General features: G+C 44.0%; 1 protein-coding gene across 1 annotated transcript in view; it reads left to right on the top strand.

The window, feature by feature from the left end:
* Nucleotides 1-383: 383 nt before the first annotated feature.
* TECTB (tectorin beta) overlaps nt 384-15,043 on the top strand; it is an 18,414-nt gene continuing 3,754 nt past the window's right edge. The window contains exons 1-8 of the mRNA XM_034776770.1: nt 384-516; nt 5,006-5,105; nt 7,365-7,555; nt 8,084-8,226; nt 8,330-8,402; nt 13,417-13,520; nt 13,608-13,691; nt 14,267-14,429. Coding sequence (XP_034632661.1) covers nt 5,030-5,105; nt 7,365-7,555; nt 8,084-8,226; nt 8,330-8,402; nt 13,417-13,520; nt 13,608-13,691; nt 14,267-14,429 — 834 coding nt within the window. The 5' untranslated portion in view covers nt 384-516; nt 5,006-5,029. The remainder of the gene's footprint in view (nt 517-5,005; nt 5,106-7,364; nt 7,556-8,083; nt 8,227-8,329; nt 8,403-13,416; nt 13,521-13,607; nt 13,692-14,266; nt 14,430-15,043) is intronic.

Raw genomic sequence — 15,043 nt, 5'->3', positions numbered from 1 at the left:
CTACCACAGAGCTGAATTTGGTTCCTTGAGTCTGAAGTGGGAGGGGCAAACTTGCGAGGACAGGCTTTCTCATGAGTTCCTTCCTCTTGTGTTTGGGCTGCACGTACCCTGTCTCATGATGTTTTGACAGTTATGTTTCCAGTTCCAGGCAAAACTAGGAAGTAGAGAATCACAAAAGCAATGACAACAATAAGTTAACCACTCTCTATCTCAATCTCTCTTTTTTGTTTTGTTAAAACACACACACACACACACACACACACACCAAACATTCCATTTAATTTTGATCAAGACATGAGTAGACATTTGGATTTGGGCTTTATAAAGTGACATATAGATCTGGATTTTCAATATCACTAATTCCAGGATTTCTGGTCTGGGCCCAGGCTCATCTGTAATTGGATTAAACCAGCTGACTCATGCTCTCTAGTTCTTGTATAATGGACTATTCTTTAACTCAGTTGCAATAACAGTGGACTAGGGTCGAGTGGCCTGATCTTGCATGTCAATACATGTGTAAGTAATTTCATTTAAATCAATCGATAACGATTTACGGAATTGGGCCCATGAGAGCAAAAGGAACAGCCTATTTAATATACTCTGGTCTAGTCTTGCAATTTTTATGTGACTAAAGGTTGCGGAGTCAGGCTTGTGGCTTATTGTTTGAAATATGGAATAGGGAATCGTTAGGTCCAGTATTCCACTATTTTTACTTTAAATATCATGGGCTATATTGTACCCTCACATTGTAATGAAATCATTGGGGAGTTCTGCTTAAAAATTCATAGCCTAAGATGGCCCCAACATTTTTACTATTAAGAAAATAGTGTTTATATTACTATAATTCCACATTAAAGAGACAAGGTGGGTGAGGTAGTATCTTTTATTGGACCAATTTCTGTTGGTGAGAGAGACAATGTTTCGAGGTTACACAGAACTGAAAATTAGGACTCTTGTCTCTCTCACCAACAGAAGTTGAACCAATAAAAGATATTACCTCATCCAACTTGTTCCTCCAATATCCTGGAACCAACACAGCTACAACGCTGCATACTAGAATTCCACATAACTTATTGCTTATTTTTAGACCCAGTTCCCCTCCAGTACACCCCAAGGACAAACTGTTTGTGATATTTGTGACTAACTCATCTCCTTAGGAATAAGAAGGAGAAAAAATGGCAGGAGTAAAAAGTATTTATCAAAAAGAGAAGAGGGAGTTGCACATCCCATTAGAAATGCTAATACACATTAAAAACTTCCCTAATACTAACTCACCATGTAAGGAATCACTTTAGTGGTATATATTTTATTGGGAAAAATCTAGGCTGTTTTTTGGGGGGAAGTTTTATGAAAAAATTCAAAATGTGGAAGTTGTTTACATTTTGCAGAATTCAAAATAGAGCAATTTTTTTCCATTTTTGCAAAATTGTTAATTGATGTTTTTATTGATACCATTATCAACACATGTAGCTTTCTGAAAATAAGGTTTTCAGACAGCTTAAATATTTCCATCAATGTTTTGATAGCAATTTCGCAGTTTCGCAGTTTCTGATACAAATCTTTGACAAAAATTTTTAATTAAAAAAAGTCAGCAAGAGTTTTGCAAACAAATAAAAGGGATGGGCGGATTTTTTGCATAATTTTCATTTTGAATGAAAGGCTATTTTTTTTTTAATTTAGCTATTTTGCTTTTGAAAAATTTCAACCAGCTCTAGGAAAATCCTCACTGGACATCTGCACCCTCTGATGTCCCCAGACACAGTGAAAATGCCAACTTCCTGCTGTGTAGCAGGCTAAGTTCCCTGTAAGCTGCGCAGACGCAGGCTATCAAGAGCCGCACAGGCAGGAAGAGGAGCCCCTCCCCCTGGCCAAGCCCAGCCCCACCGGAACTGCCACAGCCCAGGAGAGGCGCCTCTTCACCGAAACTGTAGCGGCCCAGCCCTGCCCAGCCCCGCCCTGTCGGAGCTGCTGTGTTTGGGGAGAGGCGCCTCTCACCTTGCCCTAAGCTGCTGCAGCAAGAGAAGGCTGGAAGGAGTCCTCTCTCCCTGCCGCAGCCCTGGAGCAGCCTGCATCCCAAATCCCTCATCCCCACCCCAAAGCCCGTACCCCCTCCCGCACCCCAACCCGTGCCCCAGTCCTGAGCACCCTCCTGCACCCCGAACCCTTCATCCCTGGCCCCACCCCAGAGCCTTCGCCCCTAGCTGGAGCCTTCATCCCGCCGCATCCCAACCCACTGCCCCAGCCCTGAGCCCCCTCCCACACTCCGAACCCCTCGGCCCCATCCCTACCACACTTCACCTCCATATCGGTGCACATAACAAAATTCTTTCCGCAGATGGACATAAGAAATTAGACGGAACACTGGTAGCAGGGCTAGAGGGCAGGTTCAGCACCTCCTAGTATACAGCCTGGTAAAGGACAGAATGTGGATGAGCTACAGTCATGATCACTGGGTCTCCATATGATCTACTGTCTCAAAACACCGTGTCGTGGGGAAGCCACAGGTTACATGTGCCGCTACCCACATACATTTGCAGCCACAGCTGGCCACAATGCATGGTGTATATAGGCCTTTTGATCTGGCTCTCTGCACAAGGGTGGCTTTTACCCATTATGGACACTTTTCTGGGATTAGATGCAAAAGGCAAGTCCCACCTAAGAGAATATATTCCAGCTTGGATTCATGCTAGCCTCTGTTAAAGGATAATAAAATCTACTGACATATGAAAAAAGAACAGGAGTACTTGTGGCACCTTAGAGACTAACAAATTTATTAGAGCATAAGCTTTTGTGGACTACAGCCCAGTGGGGCTGTAGTCCACGAAAGCATATGCTCTAATAAATTTGTTAGTCTCTAAGGTGCCACAAGTACTCCTGTTGTTTTTGCGGATACAGACTAACACGGCTGCTACTCTGAAACCTGACATATGAAAGAGCCCCAACGCTGGCAGATAATTTATTGAATATTCTCTCCTGTGTCTGAGTGACATTAGAGGGTGGGATTTTCAAAAACACCCAAGTGAGCTAGGCCCTAACTCCCATAGATATTCGATAAGAGTTGGGCATGTAGCATCCGTGACCAGGATGTGGGCCATCAGGCCTAGTGGTCAGAGCAGAGAGGTGCCCAAGCCAAGGATCACGGACAGAGGCAAAGCCCAAACTGAATTTAGCAGCCAGATGCCAGAGCCAAGGGTTAGACCCAAAGTTAGAGGTCAGGAATCAGAGCCAAGCGTTAGACCAGGTAACTTGGAGTGAGTTAAGGCAAGAGCAGGGCTGGACCAAGCAGGCACAGGACCTATCATAACTGTGGGCAAATGCTTTGAGCAGCCAGTGAACTGCTGCTGCAGCTGGTCTGAAGAGTCAGTCTGCTGCTCCGTCCAACCAATCCGGTGATGGAGCGAATCAGGCAGCCTGCTAAAGACTAACTGCACTTCTTAGATTGCCTGGAGAGTGGGTCTGCTGCAGGCCCTGCTTCCTGACACATAGTTCCCTTGTGCTTGTTTGGAATTCTCACCCAATGGGCATTCAGTGTCTTTTAAGCAAGCAGATTTCAGCCAGCAGGCAACTGGCTTTCTGCCAATAAATAAAAATCCACAATCTTCCAAGTTAAGATGTAAAACAAATTTGGTGCAACTTTCATACGGTTAGCAGACTTCTGTTTGAAGACCATAATAAATATGTTTCAACCTCATTCAGATAGCGTTAATAATGTCTAATCTAGAGCAGGGGAACTGAACTTTCCATTCAGTTACTTTGTACAATTCTTTTTGACCATCCTACCCTATTGGATACTACTGGTTGATTGAGCTTTAACCAAAGATGGGTCCCTTTCACAAGATGGCCTATATAAAGTGACGATAACGCCAGCTGGATTCATTTGAAAGAAAGACATCTTGGGAAGAGCAGATACACAGCTAACAGAATAAAACAGGGAGAATGAACACCTGAATCCTTTACCTGTTCTTGTCTTGTAGGTATTATATTCCTTAAACTTCTTATAGGTGCATGTGATTTTGTTAAAGAAATTGTCACTTGGATATCCAGTATAAACATTTTATATATTATTAGAAAAACAGGCTGATTGATTGAAAATGTTTTTGTGTTGAAAATACTAATTCCAAGGGGAAAAATCGTTTCTCTATCTGGACACATTATTGGCTAAATGCTACTTGTTATTTCTGTCTGCTGAGTGATCTGTAAGCTAGATGAATTACCTAAAAAGTGTCTAGTAGGGAAAAATACAAGTATTTGATCCTGCAAGCTGTTCTGTGCTGGGACATGCCTGCATTGGTGCAGAGTAGCTTGCAGGTTTGAGGTCTGTGACTGAAATCTTAATACTATTAATTCATATTGCTATTTTGCAAACCCAGAGGCTAATATTAAAGGAGAAATCACATCATTGACTCAACTGCTTTGCATGAGAGAGTGAGATATATATTGCAGGATAACAACCAGCCGAACTGAATATGGGAATAGTTTCTCTGGTTGGCTAATAAGTAAAGTATGTATTTTTACTCACCTCTACACTTCTTCTTCTTTCCAATTAGCTCTTCTCTCTTTTCTTATTTTCTTGCTTGATTTTGTTTTTCCTGCTTGTCTTTTTTCCTTCATATTCATGGTCTAATTTCGATTCATTCATGTTTGTAGCTCTTTTGTTCTGTGACTTTTATAGGAACAAATAAAAAACCACAACAAAACCCTAGCAGTGGTACAGATCCATTACTAGACTCAGATGCTAAAATTCTCAATAATGACACCAAAGAGGCAGAAGTGCTCAGTAAATATTTCTGAGCGGCAATTGCAATCAAGTTGGATGATGTATCAATATCACAAAATGATTTTTCCAGCAGTGACTAAGGAGTATGTTCAACCACATCTACAACTCTGTGATTGCAATTAATGGAAAATTTCAGACATTTTCTCTTTTTTAAAAAAATCAACATTTTAAAAAAATGTGTTAAGACCCAACAGCATTCTAAAAGGCAAACTCTGCTTTTGTTACCAGTGTATCCTCGGCCCCTTGGAAGAAATGGTGATTGTTGCTCTTTATCTGCTGGACATCTTGGTTCAAGCCTTCGCAGCCCCTTGCAATCCAAATAAAGCAGGTAAAATAACTTCAATTTATTTTTCTAAATAAGATCTTCTCTCACAGGTAAAAGAAGCCAAAGGATTTCTGGTTAGGTAGCAATGAAATATCTACCTTGCGGGATTTAAATTATAGGCTCTAAAGTTTTTAATTCTGGCACCGTTTTTATTGTTCTGACTTTAGTCTCAGCTAGCACAGAAAACAAACTAAGACCAAACTAAGGAGCAGTCACAGCGTATAAAGTTAAGCATGTGTGCATCTCTGCAGGATCAGGGCCTAAAACAGCCCTGAAAATAGAAATGAACATAAAGCATTCTAACATATCAAGGGCTACATCCTGCAGCTTGCCACATAAGCAGGCGTTACTCATGTGAGTAGTTCCATTGACTCCAGTTGGACTACTGGTGTGCCTAAGGGTTTGTAGGGCTGGAAACCTAACATATATAACCAGGGTACTGTATTGGGGTGGGGGAAGTAACTTTCTGATCCTCCACTGAATTCTGCCTGGGAGCCCAATTGATTAAGTGCAGGACTGGGACCTTGGCTTGCAACTTTCAAAAATTAGAGAACATGTATTAGAAATTTATCCAGGCGTCCTTAGAATATGAAGTATCACTTTATCTGCATGTCCACTGTGTGTGTGTCAACAAAATGGATCAGCAGGAATCATTTCCATGAGCTATGGATGAATTTTAACAGATGCGCATGAGTAAGGAGCTTTACTCATGTGAGTAGCCTGACTGAATTCAGTAGGCCTACTAATGTGTGCAAGGTTACTTGTGTGGGTGGGTGCAGGATCAGAGCGCAGTTACAGGGAGGATGAGGCTGGGAGTTTTGAAAGTTCATTGATTTAAAAAAAAAGTGGAAATTATTAATGTCTCCACAATTACATTCTCAATCCTGTCTTCCTTGAGCACCCACAACTCAAAGCAAAGCCTGTGGATACGCAGTGAATTCAGGATCAAGCCCTATGTATCCCATAAGCAGCTGTGTTCTTTGGTTTCAATTTTCAGCCCACTAGTGTTTAGGCTGCTTTTACTTTTTATATATTCAAATTCATGCAACCTGATTCCACGTAAATAAGACACACTATCCCCGCAAGACCAAGTAAGCAACCCTATAGCTGTGATGTGTAATATCTGTACTTCATCTTCATGTTCAAGTTCATGTTCATGTCTCTGTACTGATCATTATTAAAAAGGTTGGTCTGTTTCATCTTTTGCACACTGCATTTTGGCTTGAAAATTGTGACAATTATGTTTACATTGGCACTGAATCTACAGCGATGGGTATTAATATACGAACTTTTAGTAATAGTATGGCCTGGATCTAAAGCTGCTATGGATAGGTGTATGTCTACTGAAGACAACAAACACACTTGCCCAGGTTATTTTCAGTGAAGTCAATGGTGATATGCTAATTGACACCAGCTAAGGATCTGGGCCCATAACATTAATGTACTCTAATCTGACAAATTTCATTGTAGTACGATTTCACTTCATTTTTCTTTGTTCTTTGATTAGCTATTCTAATTTCAATAAAATTGACACAAAGGGTGAAATTCTGGCCCCTCTGAAGTCAAAGGCAAAACTCCCCCAGACTCCAATGGGACAGAATTTCACCCAAAGAATTTAGATTATTATGGTTTGCTCTATAGCGGGGTCAGCAACCTTTCAGAAGTGGTGTGCCGAGTCTTCATTTATTCGCTCTAATTTAAGGTTTCACGTGCCAGTAATACATTTTAATGTTTTTAGAAGGTCTCTTTCTATAAGTCTATAATATAGAACTAAACTATTGTTGTATGTAAAGTAAATAAGGTTTTTAAAATGTTTAAGAAGCTTCATTTAAAATTAAATTAAAATGCAGAGCCCCCCAGACCGGTGGCCAGGACCCGGGCAGTGTGAGTGCCGTTGAAAATCAGCTCATGTGCCGCCTTTGGCACGCGTGCCATAGGTTGCCTACTCCTGCTCTATAGATTTAGGCTAGTGGATTGGATTTTCAAAGAGACCTAAAGGGGGTTAGCCAGGCAAATCCCAATTGATATAAATCCAATGGGATTCAAATGCCAAACTCCCATGGGCCTCAAACAGGCTTCCTTTAAAGTTAGTAGATAAACTTCCATTGACATTAGTGGTCCTGGATCAGATCCTTAATCCAGTTTGAGGTAAAGGCAGGTCCAAATGTAAACTCCAGATGTAAACACTACCCACAAAGTTCAGATCTAGATCAGACTCAGCAGGAAAATGCAAATTAGAATACCTGTATTTTTTCCTTTTAGACATCATTTTGGTGTATTGCTATCCTAAAACCATCATTACAAAAATTCCCGAATGTCCCTATGGATGGGAGGTTAATCAATTGGCTCTTGGAGGCATTTGCTACAATGGAGTTCATGATTCGGGATACTACCAATTCACAATTCCAGATTTATCGCCCAAAAACAAGTCCTACTGTGGAACTCAATCAGAGGTAAGTACATCATGGGCAAAAATTCACTTCCCTAGAGTTGGCAGATACTTTGTACAGCATGGGCCCATTCCAAAGCCCACTGAAGTCGGTGGAAAGATTCCCATGACCATTAATGTTCTTTGGGTCAGGCTATATGTGCTGTAACTGAGGCAGAAAGGATGTAATCTCTGACGATTTGTCAAAGGCTCTAGTGCTTTTCAATATCATGGATCACTGACACTTATGTGAGAAGTCAGATGGTCCTGCATTCCTGGCGCAGCCAAAATGCATATGGGGTTAGGTCCACGTGCAATTCATCTATGTGTGCATGTACTAACATTACAGTTTCATTACTTGTGTGCCCAGCTCTCAGCAAATGGGGCCTCAAGGCTCTTCTGTAACACAAATGCATAAAGAACCAGAATAGACTGTATGCTGATCATTTATGACACGAGAACTGCCTTTTCCTGTTTCAAATGTCAGGCAGAGGTCCCTGTCTGCATCCAATTTTCACTGCCGGCATTTCTCTCTTCGTCCCCCCGACTACAGTTTAAAAACCCTATCTATCACTTCTACAACTCCATCATCTCCAATGACAGCTCGGTCATTGTGAAGAGCCAGCCCGTGAATTACTCATTCACCTGCACGTACCATGCAAACTACTTGGTCAACCAGGCTGCCTTCGACCAAAGGTAACTCCACCAGGAGGAACGGACTCCCCCGTTTTCAGCACGGGGCTGGCTCCATTATCAATAGCATATGTTTCAGTCATACGGCATTTTCTCAATTTTCTAGAGTGGCGACAGTCCATGTGAAGAATGGGAGCTCCGGTTCATTTGAAAGTGAATTATCCCTCAACTTCTACTCTGTAAGTGCTCCTTGTCATCCGGTAGTTAGTCTGTCAGAGCCTGCACACTGGGTTGAGTCCACTCACTTCATGGGAGCCGTTCCATATTTCCACCAGCGTCCGTGAGAAGGGAATCCAGCCATAAGAGGGGGAAAGCCCTGGGAAAAGGAGCACATATCCTCTATTTTGTACGGTACTGAGCACACGGTCACTATGTAGCAGATAATTAACATGGGAATTATAGGGAGTCCTTATTTCTAATACATTAAGAAGGATCAATCTAGATGGTAGCTCCTATACCATTTTTAAAACACATAATGTCCCTTTGTGGCCCAGATTTCGCTGACTAGAGGCGTGTTTCTCTCTTGCATGGTTACAGATTGGATTGGTGTCAGAAGAAACAGCCAAGCTTTCCTTCTAGCCTAAACAAAGAACAGTGTGAATCCACAGACACGGCTGCGATCCTCCAGTCTCACTAAATATAGAAGCCCCTTTCATTCCTCCTGAAATTTGCTTAGCTGTTCTCTGATGAGCTGGCTGTTTAGTGTTCCCTGGAGATCTTTAGTTCACACTGGATTTGATTTCCAATGTTTGCCCCACGCCAGCAAGATTTTCTTTTAAAATTCTACCACCTTTTCAGGGGTCGGGGGGGAGGGCGGGGAGGCTGTCTGTATTGGCCGAGCAGCAACCAATCCCTGAATCTATTTCCATCAAATCACAGGGTAAGTGGAGGGTAGCCCAGTAGCCTAGATTTTACATGAATAAAACGCAACACTAATGACTAGTAATGATATGGAGCCAGTTCCTGAGGTCAGGCTATGGGGAGGCTTTGCATATGGATCGTCTGCAGGGCTTGGATAGATGGAATCTTCCCCTATACGTACTGGAGTTAGGGTACCAGTGGAATCTTCCCCATCCCCTCTGGTTTTAGGGAACCAACAACCAAAGGCATTGGTCCCTGCTTATGTTTGTTATTTGTGGTGTGTGACTGATCTGTTAAGTACCACAGAACCACAGTGATGCTAGTTCCTTGCTGAATGATGGGAGAATAACAAATGATGGAGAATGAACAAGATATTTCCAGTCTGTTCTTTAGCCAAGTTAATTATTTGAACTAAAATTCTTGAGGCTCCAAGGAGGAGTCACAAACAGCCAATAGTCCTCCTTGAGTACTCACCGACCACAAATAATGACCACTATGAATAAGGGTGGAGCTAACTCATGACATGTATTGGCAAAATATAAGTGAATCACTACTTTGTTTGGGCTGCTCAAAATATTCTGAACAAAACATTGTCTCTTTAGAAAATGGGAAGAAGCTCAGTTTTGGCGGAATTTTCCATCAGCCCCAAAATAGCTGCCATGGTGCCTCGTGGGAGTTGTAGTTCCGAGTCACTCATGCTCCCATTTGCCCAAGTGGGCCCAGTTTCCAAGCCAGACTCACTCTCTCATGAGACAGTGCAGTTTCTTTTCTCCTCATTGCTGAGCTACTGTCACAACCAGAGTGGTCAGACTTAGTGGTCAGAGCGGGAGTCAGGCCCGTCGGGTCCCAGAAAGCCAGAGTCCAAGATAGGCCAGAAGGCAAAGCAAGAGACAGGTGTCAGGAGACAGGCAGAGTCAGAAGCCGGAGTCTTAGGTCTCTTACACACAGGGTCTGAAGCAGAGGCAGGCAGGCAGTCTATGTTGTTTCTTAGACAGCTCCCTGTAATGGCTTCCTGGCTTAAGTACTGGTGCCAGTCCAGATAGTCAGTGGGCTGCGAGGAGCTGCCACTCAAGTCCGGCTGGGCGTTACCTCCTACTGAGCCCAGCATCTAGGGTGACCAGACAGCAAGTGTGAAAAATTGGGATGGGGGTGAGGGGTAATAGGAGCCTATATAAGAAAAAGACCCAAAAATCAGGACTGTCCCTATAAAATCGGGACATCTGGTCACTCTACCAGCATCACAGGGTCCTCCTAAGCTTCCTGTGATAGCATCAGTGACCCAGAACCCCCAGTTTTCTAGCATGGCAGGTTCTTACAGCTATTAGAGTGCATCATAGAGCAGGGTTAGACCAGATTGTAGTTTGGGGGGACATACTCTGTATGGTGCATGAGGGCCTATAGGGAAGAATAATGGAATGAAGGACCCAGAGCTACAATCCCCAGGGGGGCACTGCAGCAGTTCATAGATTAACATTGAGCAGAAAGGAAATGAAACATTATGTTTGGATTGAAACAGAATATCCCCCCCAAAAAAAAAATTTTTTTTGGAACTTTTCATTCAGTGAAAAGCTTTGATACTTCATTCTCACCCCAATTCAAGATGAAAAGAAAAGGTCAAAATATCAAAATGTCCTGCAGGATGGAAATTGTTTTGCAATCAGCTCCATTCTTTGTACTATTCAAACAGCTCCACTTTGGGGCAGAATATTGCTTTAGCACTAAATGGATCCTCCCACCTCTGCTAATCGCTCTCATGGTGATGCCAAATGGCTCAGAATGAAACTAAAAAGCATAAGGGGCTTGAGTTTCAGAACCATTTGCATGCAACTACTTTGATGGCCCTTTGTGCACACAGACTCAGTAACAACATGCCCACACAAGCATTTGCACCTGCACAATTTGGTATGGGCACCTATGAAAGTCATAGTGAAATAAACAAACTGGGGGAAGAAACTAATAGAAAAATCAATGTCAGGTGGTACAGGTCAGGAAAACCAGCTTCACGAGTGCAGCTCATTGCAGGGTTAGGATTAATGATGCTCAAACCCATTTGTAGCTTCAGCCTTACTTAGAGGTTCCTTCTGTTTCTTGGCAGAGCATGTCATAGTATCTATGCTGGCATCTTAAAACAACATGTTTAGTTAGGCTTGTGGCTGTCTTGGGCCTTCAAATATGTTAATCACCTCAGGCCAAAGATAACAAATACCTTCCCCAGTGTCTTCAGGATGGTTAATGTTACCTTGTGTTGTAAAAAAGGCTGTAGAAAATTCTGCTTTCTCCCAGCAGAGGACAGCATGGAGCCCTACATTTTCCCTTCCAAGTCTTAAACCCTGAGGAATGTGCCAGGGCCCTCCAAATAGAAAGCACCTGCTGTTTTACAAAAAAAAAAAACCAACCCATGTCAATAAGTTGCTACTGGGACGAGGCCAATGCAGCAGATGTGGTGGAGCGAGTGTACTTGACACAAGGGGCAGGGGTGCGCACTTCAGCGGTTCACTGCAGGAGGGATTTTGCCTGACTCAGAATTCTTCCGGCCGCTCCTGGGCAGCTCACACTGGAGTAGGAGTTCCCCCGTCCTTTAAACGGATACTTCTGCCTCCACCTCCTACCAGCACTTTCAAGGGACTAGGTGGCAGCAGGAACTTTGTACCATGGTGCGTTTCCTCAGCCACCGAGTCAGGCGGGCAGGATTAATTCCATCCCAGCCATAAGTACGGTGTTCTTATCCCTCGTCCCTCACCACCTTCTCTTGGCCATCTTTGTGGGTAGTGAGTGTCGTAGAGCCTGTGAGGATTGACACATCCAGTTTCTGCATTCCCCGTCATCCATTCTTCCTTCTGCAACAAGGCTAAGCAATTATAAACCAGCGTAGAGTTCTTAATGTCACGGAGCATCCCATGGTTGTTAGCCTAGGTACAGTCTTTAGGGTTAAGTTCAATACAGGCGGCCTATTGGATATTTCAAAGCTATAGCTACAAGAGACAGCTGTAATGTCTCTAGGCTTTTTTTGTCCAGAGGAATGTGAGAAAAAAGTGCTAGAGCATGAGAAAGTTAGGAAACAAAGCGAGGGAAGAAACAGATGAAAGATGGCTCTGTGGAGCTTTGGGGCTGTGTATCTGTCTATCTAACCAGACAGATGGCGCTTTGAACTGGACACATACACTTTTGTTTACACAGTTTCAGTCTCTTACTAGCTTTGTTTTGCTACAGTGCAAGGAGAAGCTGTTAGGCTCAGGGTCCCAAGGACGCCAGCATGCAAACCCTGTCAGTTCAGTAAAACACACTCAGACCGTCTTTTGCAGAAGCCTCTTCTTTCTTGCTGGACATAAACATAAGGTAGCCGGCTAGCCCCTTTCCTGACAAAAGGTAGATGGTTTCCTGAGCCCCCCCTGCAACTCGACTTGGCAATTTAAGCCTTAATCATGTTAGTGACTGTTGTGATCTGACATTATGGGGGAAATGCTGTTAGCAAAGATGGAGGGATATAGTGATAGGTAAAGCTAATCGTGTCTGATCCCATATCAGGGCACCCCCGAGCAGGGGTGAAAGTCCAGTGACTTACTGCTACGCTGGGGCCAGCTCTGGCCCCGGGAAGGGGCAGGGCTTAGGGCAGAAGGGGCGTGGCTGAGGGAGTCAGAGCCAGCCCCAGCCTAGCCTGTAAGGTAAGTGCCCCTCCCCGGGTAGCAGCAGCAGCCCAGGGCTCTGGGGGCTATTTAAAGGGCCCGCAGCTCCCCTGCTTCTACCACCCTGGCCCTTTAAATAGCTGCGGGAGCCCTGGGGAAGTAGCAGGGCTCCCGCGGCTATTTAAAGGACCAGGGCGGCAGAGATAGCTGGAGCCCCGGGCCCTTTAAATAGCCCTTGGAGCCCCCCGCTACCCCTGGGCTCCGGGGGCTATTTAAAGGGCCCAGGGCTCCCCTGCTTCTACCGCCCCGGCCCTGTAAATAGCCGCTGGAGCCCTGGGGAAGCAGTGGGGCTCCGGCAGCTATTTAAAGGACCGGGGTGGTAGAAGCAGCGGGAGCCCCGGATTTTTTAAATAGCCCCCAGGGCTCCAGCAGCAGGGCTCTGGTGGCAATGTAAAGGGCCTGGGGCTCCAGCCCTTGCTGGGAGCCCCAGGCCCATTAAATTGCCCCCTGGGGAAGCCGGGCTGCCCCGGTACGGCAAACCAGTTCTTGCCGGTACACCGTACCGGGGTATACCGGCTTGTTTTCACCTCTGCCCCCGAGCAAGGGAATTCAGAGCTCTGAACTCCATTTTTCTGTGCTTGGCTTTATTACATAATCACATCTTTGCTTTGGAGGTGTTACTAATGCACGCTGCCTCTTTCTCTCAAAGAATGCCAAGTTTTCAAGTAAAAAAGAAGCTCCCTTTGTCGTTGAAACCTCAGAAATTGGTTCAGATGTATTTGCTGGAGTGGAAGCCAAGGGGTTAAGTAACAGGTATGAAACGTATTGATTTACAACCGGGAACTGTCGCTGACAGATAGTTTGTTGCTGATGTCGGCGTATTGGTTGGTTTCCTCTCAGGTTTAAAGTAGTTCTGAACAACTGCTGGGCAACACCTTCATCCGAGTATTTCTACCAAATCCAGTGGCCACTGATCACAAAAGGGTAGGTAGTTGTATGAGTGAGGCCAAACGATGTGTTACTTGGATGGGTTATGTGAATATTAAGTTGGGTGTTTTAAGGTCATGTTTGTTCTGGTTGGCAAAGCGTGATATTGGGAACTACAGTCATACAAAGTGTGCACAAGAGGGACTGGCCTTGCGGTTTGAGTAGCAGCCTAGGAGTTATGGTACTGAGGCACATAGTCCAGGACAGATTAGGTAACAAGCTATTATCTATTAGAGGACTGTGTTGTCCCTCCAATGTTTGTAAAATCATCCAAGGATGCCAAAAGTAAGAAGGTTGCATGAAGAAGCTGTATCACATTCTGCTTTCACTGACACCCAAGCAACCCATGTATTCCCCTGCATGTCAGAATGGTGCAGCTAAGAGCAGAATGGTTATCAAGATGGGTTCAAGCAGAGCATTATGAATGCTGGTCTCACTCCGGTCTCAGTCAAAGGGAGTACCCTGATACTGCTATTCGGAGAAGGCTAAAGAAAGCAGCGCATCAGAAATCTAGGGCCGATAGGCCTCGCAGCTGTTTCTGTTCTCATGATGCTTTTCAACGTGCAATCTAGGTGCGCGACGGACAACTCTATCTTAGTGCATGAAAATGGGAAAAACAGCCGGGCCACCTTCCAGTTCAATGCTTTCCGGTTCCAAAACATCCCCAAACTGTCCAAAGTCTGGCTGCACTGTGAGACACACGTATGTGACAGTGAAAAGTTTTCCTGCCCTGTGGTAAGTCCTTCTGCTAAGAATTAGAGATGGGCCCAAGCAACAAAATTCAGATCCAGGGTCGTCAGCCCCCAGTCAAGTGTTTGGAATCTGGGGGTCCGGTCTGTTTCTTTGCTCTCAAGAGAAGTTTCTTCATGGTTATGTTCTGTCCACTAGAGGGAGCCAAAGCAATGCACTTGTAAGAGTAGCCGCTGGAGTCAGCACATAACTGTCCCTATATTGAGTAGACTGATGTCTGCATTTCAAGTTTGATTAAAGGATTTGGTGCAAATTCAGTTGGGGGTTTTTTTATGGAAAAAGTTCAGTGAAAGATTTTATAGAATTTTTTTCAGGATTTTCCACCATCAATAGAGATGAGTGAAAAAAAAACTATCACAATTTTCAGAGTAACAGCCGTGTTAGTCTGTATCCGCAAAAAGAACAGGAGTACTTGTGGCACCTTAGAGACTAACAAATTTATTAGAGCATAAGCTTTCGTGGACTACAGCCCACTTCTTCGGATGCATATAGAATGGAACATATAATGAGGAGATATATATACACACATACAGAGAGCATAAACAGGTGGGAGTTGTCTTACCAACTCTGAGAGGCCAATTAATTAAGAGAAAAAAAAA

This window comes from Trachemys scripta, chromosome 7 (genome assembly GCF_013100865.1).
Source record: "Trachemys scripta elegans isolate TJP31775 chromosome 7, CAS_Tse_1.0, whole genome shotgun sequence".
Classification (NCBI taxonomy): Eukaryota; Metazoa; Chordata; order Testudines; family Emydidae; genus Trachemys; species Trachemys scripta.
The sequence above is the reverse complement of the archived record's forward strand: the minus strand, read 5'-3'. Positions and strand labels throughout refer to the sequence as shown.